This window comes from Gracilinanus agilis, chromosome 2 (genome assembly GCF_016433145.1).
Source record: "Gracilinanus agilis isolate LMUSP501 chromosome 2, AgileGrace, whole genome shotgun sequence".
NCBI lineage: Eukaryota > Metazoa > Chordata > Mammalia > Didelphimorphia > Didelphidae > Gracilinanus > Gracilinanus agilis.
Window position 1 is genome coordinate 190,253,261 of NC_058131.1, and position 27,932 is coordinate 190,281,192.

At 33.3% G+C, this 27,932-nt stretch overlaps 1 protein-coding gene across 1 annotated transcript in view; it reads left to right on the forward strand.

The window, feature by feature from the left end:
- CSMD1 (CUB and Sushi multiple domains 1) overlaps positions 1 to 27,932 on the forward strand; it is a 2,120,031-nt gene that overhangs the window by 1,856,619 nt on the left and 235,480 nt on the right. Inside the window, exons 44-49 of the mRNA XM_044659558.1 lie at positions 4,467 to 4,644; positions 6,769 to 6,914; positions 11,945 to 12,025; positions 14,377 to 14,490; positions 21,791 to 21,979; positions 26,173 to 26,319. Coding sequence (XP_044515493.1) covers positions 4,467 to 4,644; positions 6,769 to 6,914; positions 11,945 to 12,025; positions 14,377 to 14,490; positions 21,791 to 21,979; positions 26,173 to 26,319 — 855 coding nt within the window. The remainder of the gene's footprint in view (positions 1 to 4,466; positions 4,645 to 6,768; positions 6,915 to 11,944; positions 12,026 to 14,376; positions 14,491 to 21,790; positions 21,980 to 26,172; positions 26,320 to 27,932) is intronic.

The window sequence follows — 27,932 nt, forward strand, 5'->3', positions numbered from 1 at the left end:
TCTTTATATTACTCATATGCCTTCTGTCACTATCTTCACCTTCATCCCTGTCTGACATTAGATGCCCTTAGTCCTTACCAGGGCCAAACTCCCTGCTCAAATGACCCTGTTACATTTCATCTCTGCCTACAGATTGCTCCTTCTGTCATCTCCACTCTTTCACTGATTTTATTATTTTAAAAAATTCCTATCTTCTATCTTAGAATCAATACTATTTCTTGGTTACAAGGCAGAAGAGAATTAAGGGCTAGGCAATGGGGGTTAATTCTACTGGAGAAAACCAAATCTATATAGTTACTTATATAGTTTGTTGATTTTTTTATAATGAAGGCCAAGAAATTATTTATGTATAATTATATATAATACACACATATGTAGATATGTATGCAGATATGACATACACATACATATGTATATATAGTATATATCTATTTGTCTACCTATGTGTCTCTATAATGGTGCAGGTTTATGAAGTGCTTTTTATTTCTTTTATTTATTTCTTTATTTCTTTATTTATTTTAAACCCTTACCCTCTGTCTTGGAACCAAGGCAGAAGGGTGGTAAGGGCTAGGCAGTGGGGGTCAAGTGACTTGCCCAGGGTCACACAGCTAGGAAGTGTCTGAGACCGGATTTGAATCCAGGATCTCTCATCTCTAGGCCTGTCTCTCAATCCACTGTGCCACCTAGTTGCCCCCTGAAGTGCTTTTTAAACAAACCAAAAAAGACATTTTCTATCCCCATATACCTTAAAAGGACTTGTTTTAATGACATGATTATACAAAGTGTGCATCTGGGCATGTTGGAAGGAAGATAACCTGGCCCCTAGATTGCCCATTTGACCCTTCATACTGGGATGGAAAATTTCAGTCATATGATAGCATTGGTTTAAATGAGAAGGAGGTGAGGTTGAGGATGGGATGAAACTTTCTTCAAAAGGTTTTGTTTTTAGAAAATGAACAAAAGGTTAGTTATTGGGTGGGAGAGAACTCCTGAATTCACCTGCCTCTAATCTATTCTTTATTCATAAGGAGGATGACCTCTTTTTCTTTCTGCATTGAAGGCCAAGTGGAGGAAAGATTTTTGTTTCTTCTTCCCTCTCCTGGATTCCCACCTACATCCCACTTTTCACTGAAAGAGGTTATATTAGAATACATGAAAGTCACATATTGATAACTTAATTAAAGACTGTATTGGTTTTGTATACTAAGTTATTCCTGTATCTCATTTTGACAAGTGAAGACAAGTCATTAATATACCAAACTGTAATTATGGGCTATTTAAATGTAATAAGAAGGGAAGGGATCTTTAGTGTGTTTAGTGTGAAGAATTTAAGCTATTTTGGGGATACTGAAGTTTTTGGCAGAAATTGGGTGTTTTACTCATAGATTTATATATAATATCTCATATTATCCTGATTAAATATTTATCAGTTGGATTTCTAAATGTATAATAATTTCTGGAGCCAAAGTTGCTTGGATTTCATCTGTGTCTTTATAAACAGATCAGGTAGGTTGCTGTATTGTTCATAGAGAAGAGGCATTATAGCTCAATAGATTGAACATTTGAAATGAGAAGCTCTGGATCTGAGTCTTTTTATTTTATTTTTTATCCTTGGTTCTATCATAATCCTTGAGGCTATTTGAATAAATGGCAATTGTTTGCTTGATTCCTTACCGGTCATAGAATTCTTGCAAATCACGCAAAAAGGTTTTTGTAAAACTTAAAGCCCAGTAACCTGGGAGTCCCAGGTAACTCTCTTAAAGAGAAGAACAATTACAGTTCTTCACTGGGTGATGGAACTTTTTCATCTAAGATCTGCAAAACAATAAAATCAGAGGTCCTAACAAAAGAAAAAAAAAAGAATTTATTTTGAGGGAATGAGAGCAAGGGCAGAGTAATCAAAGCAGTTTAACCTAGCAACGGGATGTCCAAAATCATTAGAAGAGTAATTTGAAGTGGGCAGTTTAATGAGATTGAAGGAAAACTTCACCCTGAGGGAAGAAAAATCTCATATTTGACACACTGATATTCATCCCTGGCCATGTCATTAAACTTACTCAGTATTCTTATACAAAAAATAGGGATAGTAATTCCTGTTGTACCTATCAAATAGTATAGTATTGTTGTGAGGGTAAAGATGAGATTATGTATGTGAAGCACTTTACAAATTTTAGAGAGCTACTAGTTAAGATTGCTGTTTGAAGGGAAGGTGCCTTGCCTAGATCCCACATACCTAATTAAGCAAATACTTAGTCTTCCCTGACCAAATCACAATCAAGAAATAATTTTCTTGGTAGCTAGGCTGCATAATGGATGGATTGCTGAGCTTCAAGTCAGGAAGCCCTTAAGGTAAAATCCAGCCTCAGATCTTTATTAATTTTTTGACCACATATAAATCACTTAATGTGTCTGCCTCAGTTTCCTTACCTTAAATGGGAATGGTAATAGCACCAATACACTAGGCTTGTTCTGAGAATAAAATGAGTCATTCGTATGCACTTTTCAAACATGAAAGTGCTAAATAAATGCAAGTTGTCATTATTGTTATTAAAACTGATATGATAAGTAAAACAAAAAATATAACAGTAAGTGTAAGAAATTATTGTAAATCCCATGATGCTCATTCCAACCTAGGACTTACAGCAAATGATGTATTTTCCACAAGAACTACTATATGAATATCTAGAAGAAATGAAGGGAGATAGTTCAAAAAGTGAAACAAAAGCTCTTCAAAAGAGAATTAGAGAGACCAGAAAGGTGGCTCAGTAGATTGAAAGCCAGGTCTAAAGACAGGAGGTTATGAGTTCAAATAGGGGCTCAGTTAATTCCTAGATGCACAATTCTGGCCAAGTCAGTTAATTCCCAGTCTGCCCCTTAATGCTCTTCTACCTTGGAACCAATAAAGAGATTGATTCTAAGATGGGAGGTAAGGTTAAAAAAAAAAAAAAAGAAAGAGAGAACTAGAAGAAGAAAATAGCTCAGAAGTGAAAGTAGTAAATTTCCCCAGAGAATGGACTGCATGAAAACCAAGATAATGCTTTCAGAAACTAATGACTCCATGAGAAAGCAAGAAATATGAGAACAATATCAAAAGATAGAAAAGGATATAAGAAAATGTTAAGACACATGATACACAAAACCACTGATGTGGATGAAGGAGAAGTAAAATTCACTAAATTCCCTGAAAACATGAATTTTTTGAAAAGTCTGAACATTATATTTCAAGAAATCATATGAAAGCTATTTGGATCTATAAGAAGCAGCAAGAAAAATGAAGCTAGGTAGAACATACTGATAAACTTCTGAAAGAACCTCATAAAGAAAAGTCTCAGGAATATCATGCCCTAATATCAGAGCTACCCATTAAAGAACAATTAAAGCAAACATCCAGAAAGAATGAACTTACTAAGGGCCTACATTTTGTACTACATAAAACTTAGCAGATTCTACCATAAATAAGAGGAAATCTTAGAATGCAATATTTCCAAAGGCAAAACAACATAAGCTTATATGCAGGAATAAATTACCCTTCAAAGCTGAGTGCCAGATAATCTTACTAGTAGTAATCTTACTACTATATAGCGGACTTTGAATTTAATAGATTACCTGTAAGTATTTCTATTGAAAAATCTAAACGTGAGTAAGAGCTATGAAATACAAGGGAAAAGAAACTTGGAGAGTTCACATTATTTTTATAATTAAAATGGGACATATTATATACTGCTAAGAGTCTAGTATCTTTATAGACAAGGAGTTTTAAAAAAAGAAGACAAAAATGAGAACCTATTTGGGGTGAATGGGTTTAGTTTTGAGTGTTTTAAGAGAGAAAACAGAAGATTTGAGTAAAAGGAATTTAGATATGTATAAAGGAGAAATAAAGAAGTAGAAGTTGTTATTTCTCATAAATTAGGGTGTATGAGAAGGAAAGAAAGAAGGAAGGAAAGAAAGAAAAGATGCTTCAAACTATACTTTGAGTCTATTAAGTCTCTATCTGGAGGTTGATACTGTTTTTTGTCATGAGACCTTTAGAATTGTGATTGAGCATTGTGATGATCAGAGTTCCCAAGACTTTAAAATTTGATTATCTTGTTGTTATTATTAATAATAACAATATTCTTGTTATTATATAATTTGCTGTTCTGCTTCTACTCGTTTATATTTGTAACAGTTCATATGTCTTCCCAGTTTTTTCTGAATTGTCACATTCATATGCCACAATCAACAATTCTCCAGTTGATGGTCATCATTTTAGTTTCTGATTGGTATTTAAGCTAAGGAAAATAATTAAAATACCTTAAGATACCATGTAAATATATTACTATTGTTTTATTTAAAATCTTAAAATATTTTCAAAAGCAAATTCAAAGGTAATTATACCATTTAGTCATAAAAGAACTTATATATGTAGTCATGTTTGGCTAGGGATATCCTATTATGTCTTATTTATTTATTTGTTTTCTTTTCAGCACCTTGTGGATATAATGTAACCTCTCAAAATGGCACAGTTTATTCTCCAGGATTTCCAGATGAATATCCAATTTTAAAAGACTGCATATGGCTTATTACTGTTCCTCAGGGACATGGAGTTTACATAAACTTCACCTTGTTACAAACTGAAGCAGTGAATGATTACATTGCAGTCTGGTATGTGATCTTTAAAAAAATCAGTAATGTGGATAATATGACTTTGACTTTCAATGTCTGTAACTATAAATTGTGAAGTGAAGTGTGGCTTCACTAGAAAGTGGATGATTAAACATCAAGTTGAAAATAAATTTAAAAAATTTGCCTCTAGTGAAAGAATGAATAATCTCTATAGCTGAAATGTAATAAAAAACAATATTTGCCATAAATAGTACACCAGGAGTTTCGATTCAGGTTTTGCCATTAATCAGCTCTCTAATTTTAAACTAGGTCTCTTAATTGCCCCTTGCCTTAATTTCTATATTTTTCAAATTATAATAATTTTCTCTGAAGAGTTTAATCTCTAGAATATTTTTAAAGAATCAAATGAGAAATCATATGTGACAACACTTTGAAAACTATAATGTTCTTTGCAGACATTAGGTATCATTTTATACCTAATTATTTGGCTAAATACTTGTAAGACAATAGACTTCTGGGTCAGAGTTTTGTAGTCTCTGTCACCTTGGGTATCCACTTAACCTTCTGGGTCTCAGTTGTTCAACTGTAAAATAAGGAGGTTCATTAGATTGCCTGTTAACTCTATTTCTGGGATTAAAGGTACTTCAGAAAGATTGATTTGCTCAGGTTGTTGGAGACAAGATGCAAAACTTCTTTTTTCCTGACTCTTCACTATATAATTCTACTTCTAAGAGCTAAGAGTTTCTAAATGATCAAGTTATATATGTCCAAAGTTGATAGTGAATTGGCATGTAGAGCTATTTCCTTTTCACTACAGTGTCCCAGAATATGTACAGGGAATAAAGGAATAAATTGTGTGCAAAGTAAAGGAAGAAAATAACCTTAACCTGATTGTACTGACAGCTTACAAGGGAACCAATTCCTTCAAGCCCCTGGATTTACCCTGATGAATGAAGATATGCATCAGAGATACATATTGATTTAGTTCTTTTTCAGTCTGGGTCTTATTCAAGGAGGTCACCAAAGCTTTTAATGCTTTTTTGGCCCTTATTTGCATGACACCTTCCTGCTATGGTGTAATTTACTCCTTTTTTTGTAAAATACTAGAGAAACTTCTTATGAGCTCATTTGCTAGAAATCCTCTAGAGAGAATAGATCCTATTTTCTCTCAAACATGAGACCACCATTTGAGCCAATTCCTTAATCTTCTAAGAACCATGGAAAATTGTAGCCAAGCTTGAAATTATAGCAAGTAATTTTAGAGTGGGTATTTATATCATTCAGAAGTAGTTTGTATGTCATACAATCATAGAATTGGAAGGAGTTTCAAAGGTTCTCTAAACCAATCACTCATTTTACAGAGGTGGATGAAAAATATTCAGTAGCAGAGAGATATCTGGAGTACCTTATAGTCAGGATTCCTTATTTCAGATCCTGGCTTTGCCATCTGTTTGATGTTGAACAAGTCATTTCCTTCTGCTATGCCTGGCTTTCATTGGTAAAAATAAAGAGTTTGAATTAGAAGATCTTTCACATTCATCCCAGTACTAAATTTTATTTCTAAAGGGAAAAAGAAAAAACCCAGCAACAACAAAAAGAATTCAATCAGTTTTCAGAAGAAAACAGCAATGAACATGAAAGAACTATGCTTAAAATCAGAATACTTGACATTAAATCCTACTCTAGCTCTGCCCCTAATCAGTCATGTAACTACATGAAAATCTCTTTATCTTAGTTTCTTCATCTCTGTAACAAAGATTATACTGCATGGGTTCCTTAACTTAGAATTAGAACTAATGTACTTTTTATAACATTAAAAATGCTATTTCAATGAGAAAGAGTTATTTTTTAAATAAGTGTCATTAAGTTTAGTTATTAAAATGTGGATTTTCTATTTTAGAAAGTCTATAAATTACTTTTCAATCACTGATATAAACGTGACCTTATTATACATTTTCTCTGAAAATTTTTGGAATAAAGAGAATCATCACCATTGGATTTTTAACTTTGAAGACCAACAATATAACTAGTTCTGTGATTATAATAATTAGCCCACTTCTTCAAATATGAAATCTTCTGTCAAGAGAAAATTGATTGTCAATTTAATTTATAATTTAACAGCTTTTCACTCAAGAACTGCTCTTTTTCCACCCTTTACTCCAGGGATGGTCCTGATCAGAATTCACCTCAGCTTGGCATTTTCAGTGGTAATACTGCCCTTGAAACAGCTTACAGCTCCACCAATCAAGTGCTCCTCAAGTTTCACAGTGACTTTTCAAATGGAGGTTTTTTTGTCCTCAATTTTCATGGTTAGTTTATTTCTGTCAACTTTTATAACTCTGAAATGCTTTTCTTTATTTGCCAATCTTCCACCAACTGTGCCACACATTGCTAATCTTTAAACCAAATAAATGTGTAAAGTTCTCATGATGAGATATGTGAACTCATGTTATCTGCTTTGGCAATAACCCTACAGTTATCTTTCCCAATTTTTTTGGAAGATGTTTAAGATTTGTTTTTTATGGAGAAGTGAAACCAAGTTTTGATGTTAGATATGTTACTAATCAGCCATTTAATCTTGGACCTGTTTAACTTCTTCTTGGCAGAGTTTCTATAATATCTACTCATTTCATATTTTGGGTTTGAATTCCATTTTCAGAGGTATGGATAAATATTTCTTTTTGACAAAGGAAAACAGTTTATGTTTCAAGGAACATACTAAAAACATTAATTAAGCCTGAACCTTTGGAAAACCCACTAAATTTGTAATCAACATGTGAATCTGGGTAATAGAGGACAAATCATTTTAACACTTTGGAATACTCCTTCCTTTTAAAACAATGAAGAGTCCAGACTTGATCTTGTTTAAGGTTCCCTTTCCTTTAAATATTGTGATCTTAAAATGATGAATATAAGACTCACTTTTACATACACAAATTTTGATAGGAAAGATTTAGTTGACATTATTTAGCAACTCTGCCTATTTGCTATACAAAGATTACCTGTACATCTATGTCAATCAGTGAACATTTATTAAATACTTAGTATGTGGCAGACAATGTATTAAGCTTTAAAGATATAATGAAAGGAAGAAAATAGTCCCTACTTTCAAGGAGTTCATATTCTGATGGAGGAGACAATGTACAGACACCAATGTACAAATAAGCTATCTACAAAATAAATTAGAGAATCAGTAGAAGGAAGGACTAGAACTAAGGAGGATCAAGAAAGGCTTCCTGTAGAATATGGAACTTTAGCTGAGACTTTAAGTAAGCCTGAGAAGCCAGGAAGCAGAGGTAAGGAGGGAGAGCATTCTGGACATGGGAGATGGAGAAAATACCCAGAGTAGGGAGATGAAGTTGACTTCTTCAATTTTTACAACAAGGAAGCCAGTTATTGGATCTCTGAGGTTTGCAGGTAAAAGATTAGAAAGGTGGGGGAAGCAAATTACAAAAAACTTTAAATACTGAACAGAGGATTTTATATTTAATTCTGGAGATTAGAGAGTCATTGAGTGTTTGCATATGAAAGTGCGTTTTGGAAAGATCACTTTGGCAGTACATGGAAGATGGCCTGGAGGAAGGAGAAAGAAGTGGAAGGGAACATAGAGAAGGAATTTATGCCTATTTATATGCATGCACAGATGCTTAATACTAAATATGACACAAAATTTTGAATCTAATGCTCAATTAGATGTTTTATAAGCTTGTTTTGTCATATAAGATGAAACACCTTGTCAGAATCAAGATGTATAATTTTTACAAATTTTCTTCCCTTTCCATGGACCTATGCTCTGTCTTAGAGGTAAATCTCAATAGTTTTAGGTCTTTCTGTGATTTTCTGTTTAATAATTTGTTTCATTATGCTATATTCTCATATAAACAGTCAGAAACACAGCATATAACGTCTGAAAGATTTTTTAGAGTCAAATCTCCTAATTTTATAAATGGGAAACTAAGCATTAGGGAAGTTATGACATGGCCAACTTCAAACAGCATTTAAAAAATAAAATTAGAGATAGTGTGCTCAATCTGAGGCTGTGTCATATGTGAGCTTTTATTTGTTGGACTCTTGACAATGCTTGAACTTGAAAGGTGGGCAGCTAAGCCTAGAAGGCAAATGGGGCTAGGGCTGTCTGAAATTGTTGGTTATTCACCAAAGTATTCTCTTGAAGTTGGTGATCATTTTGACATGTCTCTAGGAGATCATACCCTTGGGTGTTGGTGACAGAATGTATTAAGTGCAGAGTTTTAGAGTAAGGAGTTTGTGGGGAATAGAATATAGATGAAGAATGTGTTGTTAGTGGAATAGATAGAATTGGTGTGAGATGCTTAGTATTAAGGAGTTAAGGGGAAACCATCAGGTTATTAGGGTATGAGAATATACACAAGACTGTGTGTATATGTGTGTGTTTGTATGACTTGTTGTATGGATTTCCTTTTTCCACTCTTCCTAAAAAGGACTCACCAATAATAGCCAATGACTTTCCCCCTTCTTTCTTCCCACACCATATCCATACCCTCAGTTTTCCAGACCCAAACGGATGGAGCTGAGCTGATCTATTTCTCCTGACTCTCTTGTCACAATTAGAGTTTAAGTCCAGCAACATCAGGAGAATGAGGTATATAATGCCCAGCCTAAGGCTTCGGGTGGGAAAAATTAGTCCTATATCAGGTAGCTACATATAGACAATAGAAGAAATGGATCGGGAGGATGCTGTGGCATTTTTGTTTTGTATTGCTGTTCTTGCTGCTGTTGATTGTTGAATAGCAGCCAGGACCAGATTGGAAAAATGCCAACTATTAAAATGAAGGATGGCAAATTAAGGAAGTGAAGAACTATTTTGGAGTGATAGTTGCAGTTTAAAAAGAAGCAAATTTTTATTTCAAAAAAGCAGATTTAGAATGAATTTGGGGCCAAGGGAAAGAGGAGCAACAGTGTTTGGTCTAATGATATCAGCAAGTTCAAGAGGAAAGAGAAGCAATTGAATAGGAAGATTCAAGAACTTGTCTCAGAAAAGAACATGATAAATAAGGGAGAAAGCTCTTCTATGATAATTTGGAAGAAGAAAAGGAACCTCATGAATAAATGCACTGAATGTGGGAATATGTTTAGTCATAATATAATGCATTTTTTAACAACATGAACTGAATTCTAGGGAAGCTAGAAATATATTCCTCTTTTATATCAAAAGTAGTGTAACCCCGTAGTACCCTGCAGAAGTTCCCAGGGGTAGAGGATGAAATATAGTTACACTATAGAGGCTTGCCTGATTTGAAGTCAGACAGCTAAGTGTGAAAGGAAAAAGAGACTTTCTGCTGTCCAAAACTGTAAGTTCCTCCTGTATAGGAAATCAGAAAGATTACATATATTCCTGGTCTAAGTGCATTCCAGATGGCACTATTTTAGTATATGGGGAGAAATGATGATAAAACCTTCTTCAATGTTATATCAGAATAAAAGAGTTCTAATCTCCAGTATTCTCAGAATGGGAAAAATCAGGCACTTTTAGATAGGAATGGACAGCGTACAAACACAATAGAAGCAAAGAGCAAAATGATATATACTAATAATATTAATATTGATAAGATCATACAGCTAGTAAATGTCAGGCTAGTTTTGAATTTGGGTCTTCCTGACTTCAGGCCCAAGGGCTCTTATCCATTGCACCACAACTACATCAAAGGAGGTAGCATGAAACAATAAAAAGGACATGGGATTTGGAGTTGGAAAACAGATTCAAATCTTCTTTAGACCTTTATTTTTCATCTACAAAATGAGAAGATATGACTATGTGGTCCTTTGAAGGTCCTTCCTATCTTTAAATCTAAAAACTTATGACCACTCACCACTAAAATAAATCTGAGATCATTAAGGTAATATAGTTTTTGTAAGGGAGCTTGCAGAATGATTGGAAATGCTGTCTATGAGAGTGGGAACCCATAAAACTGCTGCTATCAGGACTTGGGAATTGGAACTTGTGTTTTTCAGAGAGGACTAGTACCTCTGTTATGAGGGCTTGCTGAACCCTTTTCAGGGTTAACTCACCCACCTTTAGTGTCTACCATTCACCCAACTCTCAACTGTGGCTTTAATAAGCTACAACAAGTACCGAAGTCATATCCTGGTAAAAACTTTCCTGCTAGATGGGCTAAATCAGGTTAAGGGTTGTTTGTTAGCCTCAGATCCCTTGATGAGTGAGGGGGATATGTATCCATAGCATGTGAATAATTCCCCAGTGGAACAATTTGTTCCAACAGTCACAAAAGTACCTGAAGCAAATGCAGGGGAGTGCTTTGGTCAGACACAGAAGATGCCAAGGTCATTCACTACATCCTGGATCATCCCTAGTCAGCCTCACTTTTATCTTGCAGTGAACTTGGATTACTTTGGAAGAGACAGTAAGGCTGACAATTTTATGCAACTCTGACTCACTTAATCCAGTTAATGCACAAGTCCAGATAGAGCTCCATGATTTCATTGGTTCTACTCAAAACAAAATACCAACAATAATTATGAGGTCTTAAGGATAATTTGACTAAACTACTCTTAAACTGCTCTTGACAAGGGGGACATTATAATATACAATCCTGTGGTGTAAAAAATAATATTATAGTGAATCTCTACCAGTTTAATAACATGAGCAAAAGGGGATTCATAATACTATTAAAAAAAGAGATAAAATTACACGTTTCTTTGTCACTCTTTTTTTGTGGTTTCTTATGAAAGTAAGAAAAATGTTTAATAGTTGGACATAGGTAGTATATCATATTATTGACAGAAGTAGAGAAGAATGTGAAATTGGATCAAGGATGTGTCTCTGAATTATAGGAATTAATATGGCCAAAAAATTAGATTAAAATTAGAAATAATAATTTTTTTAAAGCCACAATCTGGCTTTTATGTCTGTGTAGTATGTCTATGCATACATGTTTATGTATATGAATCCTTAAATATATATCTATACTTAAAGTATATATAGGTATATATTTACATAGATTTATATGATATATAGATTTAAAAGGTAAGACCAAGACTTTTGAATTTTTTAAAAATTATGGTTTTAATATATGATGTATATAAATTGAAATATATATTATCCATATGTAGTAAGATTCAAGTTATAATAGTTTCATTTGTATTAAGCATTAAAGTCTTGTCTATTTTATTGTTTTCTAATCTGATAAAAATTTAATTATAATGAAGGCTTAAAAAGAGATATTAATCAACCTTCTAAATGTTATAAAATTTTCAAATAAATATCTTTTATTAGAAATTTAGAATATTGTTTAAATCTTCAAAAATAATGGAATTTATTAACATTTCCTATAAATTTTAGCCTATCAACTGAAAAAGTGCCAGTCTCCACCAGCAGTTCCACAGGCTGAGATACTTACTGAAGATAATGATTTCGAAATAGGTAATATGCTTACTATATATACATTTTCCCTCTATATTCATATCAATTAAATTGTATTTATTCCCCATAAATCATCCCTTTAAACTAGTAAAAGTAAAAATTTTGTACACTTGGAATTATTTGTCTTAATTCTTTAAAAATGCTTTTTTTAGATATCTCTAGTATCATATTCTATTAGTAGTCATACCTTATTACATGAGTTATTTTCCTTTCCAACTGTGAAGATTCTTCTACTTTTTTAATTTAATAGTATTAAATATTATGCAATACTTTATGCTTTCAACGTAATGTACATATATTATTTCAAAATTTTTCTGACTACTTTTTGGTATGTACTTTGGTCACAATTCTTTCTTGGTCTGAAATAGACTTGTTTTTGATTAGGAGAAATAGGCAATGAGTGGAGGAACAAATTATTAAAAAGTAGGTTCTCCAACACTTCATTCAATCTTTGATTTCATTATTGTAAGTAACTCCTATATTAATGCCAATATCAACCTACCTAGACCTTGTCATTACATTTGATTCCTTTCCATGTTCCTCTATAGGTTCTCTTCTAGGTATTTCTCCAGTGTATTGGAGACATTCCTCAAGGTTCTAGGCTATGTGAGCAACAGAAGAGCACTTGGACAATCTGTTATCCCTTCCTTGCTAAATGACTCAAACAGTGCTAAAATTATTTAAACTAATGACATTGTTAAAATATATTAATCTATATTATTTTGTAGCTCTAAGTTTGTGGTCTTTATTTTGGACTCCAATTCAGTAATATCACTAATGAATGAGATAGTCATGAGCATATGCTGAGCTTCTAAGTTCAGTTGATTCTAAAATGGTGTTCAGCCCAAGGCTATTTTTCCATTTTATTATTTCACTCCCAATTTTTTTTTAAACCCTTAACTTCTGTGTATTGGCTCCTAGGTGGAAGAGTGGTAAGGCTGGGCAATGGGGGTCAAGTGACTTGCCCAGGGTCACACAGCTAGGAAGTGTCTGAGGCTGGATTTGAACCTAGGACCTCTTCGTCTCTAGGCCTGACTCTCAATCCACTGAGATACCCAGCTGCCCTGTTCACTCCCAATTTTATTGATCAAACCAGACTAGTTTTCTGCTTTCTTGAGGTTCCTCAAACATGACACTACATTTACCTACTCTTTTACCAACATCTTTGCTCTGATCATTATCCATATTTGGAAAATACTCTCAAATCACCACCTATTATTTTCATTTCTTTTAAAGCTCTACTCAAGTGACACCTTAGGCTTAGGTTTTCCTGATAATTTTGGATATTAGTTCCCTTTTTCCTAATATTTTCCTTGTATATATTTGGTTTGTACTTTATTTATGTGTGTTCTAACCTGGATAGAACATATGCTACAGGAATCATGGAATGTTTGTTTTCCTATCACCAGTGCTGAACCCAGTATCTGACACTTAGCAGGCACTTAAAATTGATATTGATTGGTTCATTCAAAATCAAAGAACACATGGGATATTGATTGAGACACTAAGGGGAATACAAAAGATAACAAATACAAGTCTTGCCCCAAGGAAACATAAGCTGTTAAGGAGACAAATTTTATTGATATTATTATTCTTAAAATTATGATTATGGTAATCAATAGGAGAGGCAGAATAATTTTGCAAATAAAAAGTCAGGAAATCCTGGGTCAAAGTATTGCCTTTAACACATACTAACTACGTGACACTGGACAAACCACTTGAGACCTCTCATTGTTCCCATGTAGCTTTTTATGGCTCTAAATTGTAGAATACGTAAACATGTGCATTAGTAAAGGAAGTTTCCAAATTTTCTCTCTGACAATTCCCACAGTAGATGAAAAACACTGCTTTGGATGATAATGATGAAAGTATAGGAATTAATGAGAAGCTCAAAACAAAGAACTTCAAGAGTTCAGTGGAGGGAAGGAATATATATTTCTAACTGGCAAGATGAGATAAAAAACATTTTAGAGGAGATGGCTTTTTAGCTATCCTTTTAGCTAGCCTTTGATTCACCTAAGAATAATTTAATATGGAATAATATGACCAAAATGATACCATCTAAGTGAGTGAAAAGTTATGTAATTAGTAACAATTTGGGGCAGGGGAAATGATTTGGATGGCATTTTTCAGGACTTTTGGGGAAACGCAGTATAGAAAATAGCATCTTCTTTAGATATGGAAAACTAAAAATATGTGCATATTATTGATAAAAACAGACCAGATACTTGATATTTAAAATTTTATGCATATTTATCTTAAATAATTTAAGTCACTTTAAATGATACATACATGTTAGTATATTTTATAAAGGAAAAATTTGCAAGAATATTTTGTTGATTTTTTTCTAGGAGATTTTGTGAAGTACCAGTGCCTTCCTGGTTACACATTATCAGGAACTGATATATTGACCTGCAAGCTCAGTGCCCAGTTGCAATTTGAGGGATCTCCCCCAACCTGCGAAGGTAAGTTCTTTCCTATACTAAAAAAGAAAAAAAATAAATCTAATGAGCATGGATGTCTTTGGATATTTTGTCACTAATAAGATCTAAAGATTTGGTAATATTTTCCCTTAAATCTTCTATCGCTGTTCAAGATAATTTCCCCATCCTTTCTTCCTCTGAAAGAAAGATTATAGTTCATGGTTCATGGAATAAGAATTTTTTTAAAGGAAAATATGTGAACAAATGAATTGTAAAGGACTAAGGTACATAAGGATATGTATGGACAAAGTATTTGCATCCAACATATTAAGTACATAAGTTTAGTGATCTCTAATTTGTTTCTCTTCAGGTTACCTGCTTGTTATCCTGATATGCTTTTGGTAATACCCAGGCATAATGGGTATCATGAGCAATACAATCAAAAGGCAAATTATTTTCAACTTCCTTAGAAACCCCAGTTTCTTATAAAGATAGTTGACTACTATGGATATAACTAAATGTATATGTTGCTTTTATAAAAGATGACAATGAGATTTAATAATAATGGGTTTTGAGGATAATAGCTTTTATATAGCACTTTACATTTTGTAAAGTCCTTTGTGAATATTGTTTAATTTTTTTTATTCTCACTACAACCCTGTGTTATCCTCATTTTATAGATGTTAAACCTGAGGCAGGAAAAGTAAACTGACTCACCCAGTCCAACAACCAGTAAGTGTCTGAGGCCAAATTTTAAACCTGGTTCTGACTCTGGGCCTGAGACTCTGTCAACTGTGCCACCTAGCTACTTCAAGAACAACACATTATTGTATTATAAAGAACAATATACTAGTAGACTGTAGTCTATATTTCTGGTTCACCTGAACTTCTCCGATTCAAATGGAAATAATACTTTTCTTGAAGGACAGCAAAAAGCTGAAACAAATAATCCCCTAAGTTGCCTTCATCCTCTAAGATCTATGAATCTGTATGATGTCAGAATGGGAATAATATTTAATGTTAAGATTTTTAAATTTAGTTTTCTCATTTCTTACTCACTTTCAGTTTTTAAGGCTTATCTAGTGAGCTTTTTGATATATATATCTCCCTAGGCGGCATGATGGCACAATGAATAGAACACTGAGATTGGGGTCAGGAAGACTAATCTTCATGAGTTCAAATCTGGCCTCAAATACTTACTAGCTATATGACCCTGGGCATGTCACTTAACTTTGCCTCAGTTTCTCATCTGTAAAATGAGCCAGAAAAGGGAATGCCTATTTTTGTCAGGAAACCCCCAAATGAGATCACAAAGAGTCATATGTGATTGAAAAACCCTAAACTGAAGTAACATATCTCCTTCCACCCAAAATACAAAAATAAAACACAACTTCTAGGCTAACTAGCAAATCTGCCTTCTTCTTATGGACTAAAAATATCTTATCACTACTATTTCAGTATCTTAATACATCTAAGAAAAATACAATTTAAACAGGACACCTATGTCTTTGTTCTGTAATACTCAAATGCAACCTCCTGTGGGAGTCCTTTCCTGATTCTCCCAGCTCATAGTTCCATTCTAAAAAAGTTATTTTCCATCTAATTTGTATATATCTTGTATATTCATATTTCTATGCATTGTCTTTTTGGGGATAAAAGCTCCTTGAGGGCAGGGGCAGTTTTTGCTTTCTTTGCATCCTCAGCACATAACACAGGTCCTCTCATACATAAAGAACTTAGTAAATGCTTGCTAGCTTACTGCTGGACTTTCCCAGATATACTTCATTTTGACTTAAATGAGGATGATGCATGACAATCTTGGATTGCATTTTGTGAGTGCTGGTTGGGAAACCTTTTCCATATTTAAATTAATGAATAAAAAGGACGAATTACTTCCAACTTCTCAGCTATCAAACATCTTAGCGGGTGGCCTATTCTTTTTGTTATAACACTAACTGCACATCTATGTCTTATGACTAGATTCACAACTAAGAGCTTTTAGATGAATATTATGGGAATAGCCCAGCTATCAACTATTTCAATCCAAGAACAAATAGCTCATGTTATAGTGGGTTGGTGGAAGAGACGAGAATTTGAAATGGTCATGAAAAAATATCTGGCAAATAGCTGGCCTCATCTCTTCTTCTGGAAAGTACCAGAGAAAAGTCCAGAAAAAAAAAACTGTCCAAGGCTGGTAGTAATTTTCTTGGATACATTTAAGATAATGAAGATGTATTTTTCAGAGGCTTTAGTTGACAGCTTTTCCCAGTTGTTTGGTGGGCTTTTCTGATTCTCCTGTAGGTCCAGGTGCATCTTAGAATTAATCTCAATTATTCATGGATCTTAAAATGTAAATGTGCAACAGTTCCAAAAGTCCTGTAAAATACAAGAAATCATATGCTTTGAATTTGAAGCCTCATGCTTCATTTTCCTTTTGGAGGCCAATATTACTAAATAATATTGTGTGGAGGTATGATGACTCAGAGCAGGAAAGGATCTTAAGGGTGGCAAGTTCCTTTAGAACAACGGTTGGCCATCTTTTTGGCCATGAGAGCCATAAACGCCTGTGGAAGGAAGAGGATGGAGGCGGAAGGTACTGGAATATGGGGCGGGGGCTGAAGGGCCCCCTGGGGCACATCCTGGCTCTGCCCAGACTGGCAGGTTGGGAGGTGGAGCCAGATATGGCTCAGGAGCTATATGTTGCTGACCCCTGACTTAGAAGGTGTATTTGACAGGAACCACAAGCAGATGGTTCCTTGTAGTGTGGTGATAGGAGAGGGAGGAGGTTCCTGAGAGTCCCTTTAGGAGATGCTGTGTATTTTTGAATGTGTGGTTGCTGCACGAGTAAAAAAAAAACAACAACTCAGCTGTCACTTCAAAGATTCCACTGTAAGTGGGTGTTACTCTTGGCAACAGTATATAGGAATGAACATGAAGGAATCAAGCAGATATGAAAGGAACAAGAGAAGCAAAATGAATCACAAAAAATACTGCTCTTCTACAGGGGAAATTTCCAAATTCATTTTTGAGTGTATGTATGTAGGAAAAAGTGGAAAGAGGTTGTAGAATATAATAATTCAATTGTTTTACTAGCATTTGAGTTTTTGTCTCTTTCTTCCATCTTTGTTGATTAATATTCTTCTAATAATTTAAGTTTATTGCATTGTACTTTCCATGGAAATGGATTTTTATAAATAAGAAAATGTGACATTTCTATATGGCTGCTTTGAAAATTGATAGTATGTTGCTTCTTCCAAGGGAGCCACAGAATTCTAGTTCTGGGTCTTTTTTTTTTTTTACTGTGATACCATAAAGTCACAATCTCTACGTGTACCTGTGTATTAAAAAGGATAGAATCAGCAGTTAATGGTGCTGACATATCAGATAATGTTACCTTTAATGAATGATTTTGGGTAGTGATGGGGCAGACACACAATTCAAATACCCCAAATTCAGATATGTATTGGGTCTCAGAAGCAGAAAAATGATGATTCTCTACCCAATACGGTACAAGATTATGGAACCCATAACACCATTCCCCTTAAACCTCAGCTATGCTTGAATCAGCAGAGATGTTCATTTACCAAATCTATGGATTTATTGCTCACTTGCATTTTTAATACAGAAAAACATCAACAGAATCTTCATTTGTTGAAGGACATAATGTATTTGAATAAAAATGTGATTTTATTGATCAGTAAATCATGAAAAATAACCTTTTAACTATGAAACTCCATTCTGTGAATAGTTGGTCGGAATTATTTCTCTATTAGCATTATTTACAAGTGATTTCCCATTGTTAAGAATGTAAACCTTTCCATAATAAGTAGATATTCAAGGGATATTTTAGATGATTAGTCATCTATCTTATGCCAACTTCATTTTCAAAGTTTTAAGATTTGTTTCTTATTTTTAATTTAAATAATGTATACTTTGAAAATAAAAATATATTGCATGGATTTATGTTCATTTCTTTGAGAAAAATGACTATCTTAAAATCTTTATATTCTAATGTCTTCCAAAGGAAACATAATTAACATGAGATAAATTTTATAGATAAGATTTTTATCCTTTGTACAAATAAATCTATCTTTCATTAAAGAAGAGCTCATAATAAATCTTCTGGGACATTCTGTTTAAATTAAATAAATAGTACAACATAAATATTTCAGGGATTCTTCTATTTATTTATGAACTGCCACTAAAAACAGTAGTAACTTTCAGTGAATTGTCCTATAAATAAAAGATTGCCAAGGGATATTTTTATTTAAAATTGAAGAATAAGAGTAGGAATTAGGGGAACTGACTTAGTTTGGGGTTCTTTTTCATATCTACAATATATTTTTTATTCTGTGGCATAATTTTTTATTTTGAATATTTTCCCATAGTTGCATGTTTCATGTTCTTTCCCTTTACCCCCAAACCTCCTAACCCTCCTTAGCTGGTGCACAATTCCACTGGGTTTTACATGTATCATTGATTAAGACCTAATTCCATATTATTGATAGTTGGACTAGAGTTATCGTTTAGTGTCTACATCCCCAATAATATCCCCATCAGCCCATGTGTTCAAGTGGTTGTTTTTCTTCTGAGTTTCTCCTCCCACAGTTCTTCCTCTGATTGTGGCTAGTTTTCTTTCTCATAAGTCCCTCAACCTTGCTCTGGATCTTGCATTGCTGTTGGTACAGAAGTCCATTACATTCAATTTTACCACAGTGTATCAGTCTCTGTGTACAATGTTCTCCTGGTTCTGCTCCTTTTACTCTGTATCAATTCCTGGAGGTCATTCCAGTTCATATGGAATTCCTCCAATTCTTTATTCCTTTGAACACAATAGTATTCCATCATCTGTGATTTAATTTTAATGCAATAAGATAGAAAATATATATATTCCTTTGGGGGCAGCTAAGTTATTCAGTGGGTTGAGAGCCAGACCTAGAGATAGAAGGTTTTGGGTTCAAATCTGGCCTTAGATACTTCCTAGCTATATGACCCAAGGCAAATCACTTAATTCCCATTGTCCAGCTTTTACCCACTCTTCTGCCTTGGAATCAATACAAAGCATTGATTCTTTAAGCTGGAAGGTAATGGTTTAAAAAAAAAGATAGGAAAATAATTATCTACATCAAAAAAATAATTGTCTAATAAAGTTAAGTGGTACTATATAAATGCTTATTATTTTCATAATTGTCATATTTTCCTGAAAATTCTGGCATGATCTTGAGCATTGTTGAATTAGGATACAAGAAGATAACCTATAATCCTTTTTTCTGTTATTGTACTGTAATTTTCTATGAACTACCCAGTATTTCAAAGCATTTACATGATGTCCCCTTATCATAGTGGAGAAATGGTTAAGCTGTGGTATAATAGACCAAGAATTCATTCATTCTGAGAATGCTATTTGTTGAAGACAGAGAAGGAGTATTGAGATTTTAAAAAGGCAGAGAGAATCTGCTTCCCCTAAAAAATCAGAACTAGAAAATGATGACATTGTGTTGAATTTTCATTGTGACAACTTTTTAAAGGTGTATTTTGGTTTTACATCACAAGCATTTGTATATAACTTCAATTTTATAAACGGTTTCTTGTAACAAAGTAAGACAATTAAGTTAAATAATAATTCACTGTTTTCATCTGAAAAGCAGTGAACTATTTCATATCTTTAGCAACCCCTACTTCTCTGCTAAAATATAGAATACAGAAATCTATTTTCTCTCATTGCTACTTAATACTCCATTAGAAATAAAAAACAAAAGAAAAACAAATTTATTTTTAAAAAATATACAGTCAAGCAAAACAAATTTCCTTAAGTAGAAAAAATACAGCTCATTCTATCTATCAGATCTATTACCACTAGAATCATGAAGGTTATTGTATTGATCATAGTTCTTATAATTTTAAATAAAATATATTGGAGAAGGTAAGGTAATTATTATTTTTTTTTGTAATCTTTAGTGCCTAAAAGGACCTTGCTTATAATCTGATCTTGCTAAAGTGATCACTAAATTTAAGTGAGTTTCTGCTTCATAATACATTTAAAATACATTTAAACCCCTTCTCATAATACTTATTTTGCATTTTGGTGAATAGTGCAATTACAACTGATTCTTATAATCCAACAAGGCAGGAAAAAGAGCATTCCCTTGGGTCCCATTTTTATTGTTTTAGAGCTGTAGTTGCAAACCCTGATCTATAGTAATTGCACATTACATTTTACATTGTAGAACAGTCTATTTCTGTCTCCATAATAATAAAAACAATAAAACATAGTGGATAGAGAATCTCTGACATAAGATTACTTTGTTTTAAGCCATGCCTCTGACTATGTGATCTGGACTAATCAGTTAACTTTGCAGTGCCTCAGGCAACTTTGTAAGATTATGAATTTTAGACCAGGTTCTAATATATGTACTAGTTAAAAAAATTTTTATATAAGAGTTTCTTATACCATTGGAATATCAGGTCAGCCCTCTATGATTCTCTCTCAATCTCTTTTTCTGTCTCTCTTTAAGTGTATATCCTTATCTATATTTATGTTTATAAATACATATAGATCATAGATACGAACAGCTAGTAACTATTAGAAGAAACCTAAAAAGCATCTATTTCAACTAATCCTCTTTCCTTATGTTTAAAAATGAAGAGATAGGTAGCAGAAATGCAACATCCAAATTCACCGGTTTTCACCATGGCATTTTTCCTCCTTTAACATTAATATTTATCCTTAAATTTTTATTCTGTGATACAACATTTGGAAAGTATTTGAATTGTTTTACAATATTCATTTGCTAGATGTCCTGTTTTTTGTCCCTTAATAGGTCATTCATTCAGAATAACATTTCAATGAGTGTAACTCACTTTTCTTGAATAAATCATAACATGTCTCTATAATACTCTAAGATATGACGCACTTTTTCATAACATTCTTGTGAATTAGGTAGTATGATCATCAACTGCATAGGAGGAGGCTGAAGGTCTAATAGATTTAATTGTCATCCTCAAGGGCAGATAGAAAATGGCAGAGACAGGAAGTGAAACTCATTCCCTAAATTTTAGGGCCAAAACTCTTTCCATAGCAACTCTTAAATAGACCACTAAATGAGGGTATCATTAGAGAAAAACTACATGGATGAGTAAAAATATCCATCAACAAATCATTTCCCTGAATAAATGGGTTGGTGTATTTTACTGAGTTGATGAATCTGAATAAAATTCTTGAGCATGTCTTTAAGGAATTCTAATCCATTGGATTTTCTGTGGAGTATATTAATACATGTACTATAGAGATTGAGATTCTGTAGGGAAGGGAAATAATATATTTGTCTTTTTTTTTCTTCAGCACAATGCCCAGCAAATGAAGTCCGCACTGAGTCATCTGGAGTTATTCTAAGTCCGGGATATCCAGGAAACTACTTTAACTCCCAGACATGCTCCTGGACCATTAAAGTGGAAGTAGGCTATAACATCACTGTCTTTGTGGAAACATTCCAGAGTGAGAAGCAGTTTGATGTGCTGGAAATATTTGATGGTAAATAATCCTTTAACTTTCCTTGGGGATAGACAGTGTGTAGGCATAGTAGTCTTTAATGCTCTCAACACCTGAGCTTCTTAGGAACAGGGACTGTTTCACTTTGGTTTTTATGTCTCTAGTGCCTGGTACATAGTAGGCACTTAATAAAACCTTGTTGGTCAGTTTGTTTGGACAGGACTATAACAATGGTATTTCTCCCCCAAATGGCAATAAACCCTGTTATCTGGCAAAGTTACAGAACTGGTTATTAAGCCAATATTTTCTGTAGTAATCTGGTATTCTCTCTATATATATATTGCTAATTTTTGAAGAAACAATAGAGTAATTAACAATAGAGCACTAAATCTAACATTAGATAGCATGTATAATATGCAGATTTTTAGTTGGAGGTAATCGAGAAGGTTCTAGGACCGTAGTCCAATTTGCCCCTGAACAGAAAGTCACTTTTGTACCACTCTAAGAGATCGTCTAGTGACAACTCGAAGACCTTCAATAACAAGAAACCCAAAACCTCCTAAGGCAGGCCCATTCCACCAGAGGAGGGAAGGGAAGAGGAGAGGTACTGGGATGTGACAATTCTGGTGATAGATAAGCATTTCTTACATTTAACCTAAATCTCCCTCTCTATGACTTTTGTGAATTGGATACTGTTTCATAACATTGAAATGGCATCCCCTTATCAAGTTAGAGAGACCTTAAAGCTTTTGACACTGGTCCAGTGAATACCGTGTTTAGGAAAGGAAAAAAATAGATTTGTCCTTGGATGCTAAGGAGAACAAAGTGTAATTCTTAATCTGTGTGACTGCCCTTGTACCTACTTGAAGATATAGATCTCTCATGTCGCCTTTTTGTCCTCTTCTTCTTTCTAAGCATCTTCAAATTCTTTCATGGATCCCTATATGGCATGGTCTCTACTTTCATCAACCTGCTCTCTGTCTTTCTGGAATTGCTCAATTTTATCAAAGTCCTTGCTGAATTATGCCACTGAACATGATAATGCAAATGACATCTGTTCATAGGGTAATTGATAGATTCACATATGACAGGACTATCATCTTCTTCATTCAGGACACTGAATGAAGGTTCTAATTACTGAACCTTCTTTAGTTACTGAGAGATCTTTTTAGATGATTCCACAGGGTCTCGCTAACATTTTGTGAAATTCTAAAGCTTTAGAGGATACATCAGAATCTTAGAGTGGATGAAGCTGATTATTAAAAATTGATTATAATAATAGAATTGCGTAGAAATGTTAGTCAATGCAATGTTCTAGGTATAAAACATTAATTCATTTATGTGTTTATAATCAAAAATTAATCCTGACTTTATACCAATGGTCCACTGACTTTAAAAAGCTAAGTTAATGTTACTACAGTATTTTTGTAAATTAGCAAGTAATTAGATAGTTGGATATGAGACTAGCAATATTTAATTTTGTTTAAAAGGGGCGGTGGAGTTCATATAGACCAATTTATGACCTGTTATTTCTGAGTCTCACAATAAATTTAAATGTTTGAATTGATTTGATTAGTTAGTTTAAATAAATAAGTCACTGTTTCATTTTTAAACCAATAATTATCAGCCTGTTATTTTACGCAAACCTATGATTTCATTCAAACAATTATTTTATTTACATTATGTGCTTATATAATTATATGGTTCTGTGACAAATAATCAATAATCACTTAATAAAAGATTTAGCATGTCCCACACATCTGTAAAACTCTTTTATGTTTTCATAGTAGTTTTCTGTTAAGTATATCTTTAACCTTGAACACAGGGGATGCATGTAAGTGTAAGCATTTATTAAGTGGTTTGTGTATGTCAGGAATAGGGAGAGAGGTTGAACTTGTGATTTTTATTGCAATATGGTAGAGTATTATGCAGAAAAACATATTCCTCTTCACAATGGAGTAGAATATCTTTGCTAAAACAAAGTTTGAGAGAACCGTCTAGTGCAGGGATGGTCAAACTACAGCCCACAGGCCAGATGGGGCCCCCTGAAATATTCTATCAGGCTGTAGGACATTATTCCTAATCTGACGAATACAATGAGATGGATACAATACAATGAAACTTTGAAAGAGTTGCCTTAGAAAAGGACTGACAGATGAGCATTTCCTTTCCTTTGGCTCCCTCTTTAAAAAGCTTGCCCATCACTGGTCTAGATCAGTGGTTCCCGAACTTTTTTGGCCTACTGCCCCCTTTCCAGAAAAAAATATTACTTAGCGCCACCTGGAAATTATGAAACTATTGAACTCAGAATAGAATGTAATACAAAAAAAGTGTGACCATCACTGCCTTCCTGGATCTCTGCAGCACCCACCAGGGGGCGGTAGCGCCCACTTTGGGAATCACTGATCTAGAGTATGAAGTTAGTGACTTATTTGCCCATGATCATAAAGATACCATATACCAAAGGTGAGATTTGAACTCAGGACTTCCTGGTTTTGAGGCCAACTCTCTTATCCACTGGAACATGCTTCCTAAAATGCATACATACATATATGCATCCACATAGTATAAAACGCACACACACACATAAACACAGATCCACACACAGATATATACACACATGTTTATACAGTCATACATGCACCCGCATACACAATTATGCATATGTAATTGGGTATATACACACATAATACATACACATATACACAAACACACGTACAGATATATGCATACAAGACCCCTACACATGTTTGTTAGTGTATGTATACATATGGGTATGGCAATATACGCAATAAGCATATATTAAACACAAGCACACACACATATATACACACATGCATGTATGTAAACATACACACCTATACACATATAAAGTCTCCACTAGGTAATAGTTGAATTGAACAAAATGACTAAAGTTGAATTGCTATATTATTAGCTCAAGTAGTTGTGTGGAAAGGCATAACATGAAATAATGATGATTATACTAATATTTTACAGAATAACTAATAAATGATATTGTGGAACAAATATTTCTATCAAAAGATTGGACAGCTCAGTGGTATTTATAATTGAGTAGACTTTGTAAATACATTTATTTACAATTATGCAATATTGATGAGAAATGACCCAATAATGAACCTCTATCAATCTCTAGCATGTGGTAGAAAGACGTTAAAATGATTATATGCATCGGATATAAAATTGTCTTTGTTGATGCAATTTCACCTTGTGAAATGTCACCCATTTATAGAATCATTTTGATTGCTCACCTATCAGGTGAAAATTATCTAATTTGTCACCTTGAATTATGACAGAATTAATTACATTATATTCTCATGATAGATTGATGTTTTGTCCAATATTGAACATTTTAAAAAGTCATCCTATAATTTTTCTGATCTGTCATTGCTGTAATTTTATAGCAATAAAAGAACCAGCATGGCTATGTCAATATAATATAGGCACACACACACACAAATCATTACATGAAAACTTACCTTTTATTACTACTAAATTTCCTGCTTTTTCAGAATCCTAGGGTGGATACTAGGTAAAATATTATATATGTAAAATCTAACATTTTTCATACATATCCTTATAATTTTAATGTCAGGAAAATAAAACTTGATGAAAGATGGTATACTCAAAAAGTGTTCTTATGCTTAGAAAACCTTTTTTAATATGAGGTCTGTTTTCTTTGTGTGTGTATATGTGTGTACTTTTTTCTTTAAGGTGGAATTTTTGTGGTAATAAATGTCACATTGAGGACAAATGTTCTTTTATAGCCCTTCAGTTACCTGAATCACACTTTGGGTATATTAACTTTAAGTTTCAGTCAGACAAAAATGTTATTTTCTACCATGTGCTCCAACTATTAGATAAGCAACATTTTAATATTTTTAGCATATTGTAATCTTGAACAATTCCTAGGGAAAATGAAAATATGTAATAGAGTTGGTATGAATCCAAGATTCTGTAGCTTTTCCATAGTTCTTATTCCTTATATTACCATGCTACCTGTCTAGACTTAAATATATGCATATTTCAGTAGCTCTTTTTTTTTATTAAAAAAAAGCATTTTATTGGACAATAAGTTCCATGAAGGTAAGGGCAATGACCATTGCAAATCTTTGCATCTGTCCCCACTTTCTAATACTATCTTTTTTGTATTGGAGCCACTTTATACATGTTTGCTGATCATCTGATCAATGCATACTTATTCTCTCTTTACATAGGTTCTTCTGGACAAAGTCCTTTGTTAGTACTTTTAAGTGGAAATCATACTGAACAATCAAATTATACAAGCAAAAGTCATCAATTATATTTTCGCTGGTCAACTGATCATGCAACTAGTAAGAAGGGATTCAAGATCCGTTACTCAGGTTAGTGAATGTTATTTCAAATTAACTAAGTTAAAAGTCCTAACAGAAAATCTTAAATGATGAAATCTGTTTGAGCTTAATCCTAAACTTTGAAGGTAAACATTATCAATGTCATGGAAATAGCAAGGTGAGTACTTAAGGATAATTTTGCTGCTTAAAATGTATATTAGCAACAAAGAAACTGTTCTTTGATGGATATTTAATTTGATTTAAAAAAATAAATGGTTTAAAATATATTTTCTTAAATAACGCCTTTTCATAACCAAAATATGGAAAATTTTGAAAAGATTGTGAAAAGAACGGAAGAATTATCATAGAAACCTTACTTGTTCACATATTATAGGAGGAAAAGCTAAGAGAATTCTTTCTTTCTTCATACAGACACACACATAGAGTCTGCTTTTTTTTGGCAATATATTTTTAAATTTTGCATACTGCTTTATATAAACCATACACTATTTGGGCTTTACAACAAACCTCTCAAGTAGGCTGCATAGTCAGCATGATCTAATATATTGGAAAGATCGGTTGGATGTGGAATCAGGAAAACCTAGTGGAATTATGCCTCTGACATTAGTTGTATGATAATGATGGTGATTCTGAAAAAAGGATAAGAAGAAGATAGATAACAATAGCAAACAAATATATAGTATTTTAAAATTTGCAAGCACTTTACTTACGTTCTACCATTGATCTTCATAATAATTATGTGAAGTAGATATTGTTATAATCCCCAATTTATAGATTAAGGATGTGAGTGAGAGGTTAAATGACTTGTCCAAAGTCTCATAACTAATAAGTATCTGCAGTATTATTTGAACTCTGGTCTTCCTAACTCCAAATCTGACCTCATATTCATTATTCTTTATCATTTCTTATTAGGCTGTTTTTCTGTATAACTCTTCATGAGCCCTTTTGGGGTTTTCTTGCCAAAGATATTGGAGTGGTTTGCCATTTCCTTATCCATATCATTTTCCAGATTAGGAAACTGAGACAAAACAGGGTAAAGTTACCTGCCCAGGCTCACACAAAAAAGTTGACATGGTTGAATTTGAACTCAGAAATATGAATCTTCCTGACTCAGCAGACCCAGCACTCTATCCACTGTGCAATCTACCTGTCTGACCTTATATTTTCTGAGCCACCAAATTCTCTCACAAAGATAGTCACTTCACTTCTTCAAATTTAGTGTCCTTATCTCAAAAATGGGACTAATTTATATCTCTAAGGATATTTTTCAAAATGACCAAATAAAATAATATATCTACAGGTCTATGTTAATATCAGCTCTTATTATTGATATTTTCATGCCATTTTACAGGAGAAGAAAGTCAGAATCCAAAAGGTTAAAAAAACTTGCTCATGGTTACACAGACTCAGAATTTATCTCAGATCTCTTCACTTCTAGTAAAAACTCTTTCTACCACTTCTTGCTTCAATTAAGGATTAGGTATTATTTTGTCATTCATTCTTTAAGAGCTAATGGTGCTGCTGTGTTATTTACAAATCACACCTATTTGTTTTTTCTTTTTTCATATGTAAATATTTGAGCATTTTTTTACCCTTTTATTATTTTACTTGTACAAAGTACATGTCCTTCATTTTACCCAGTA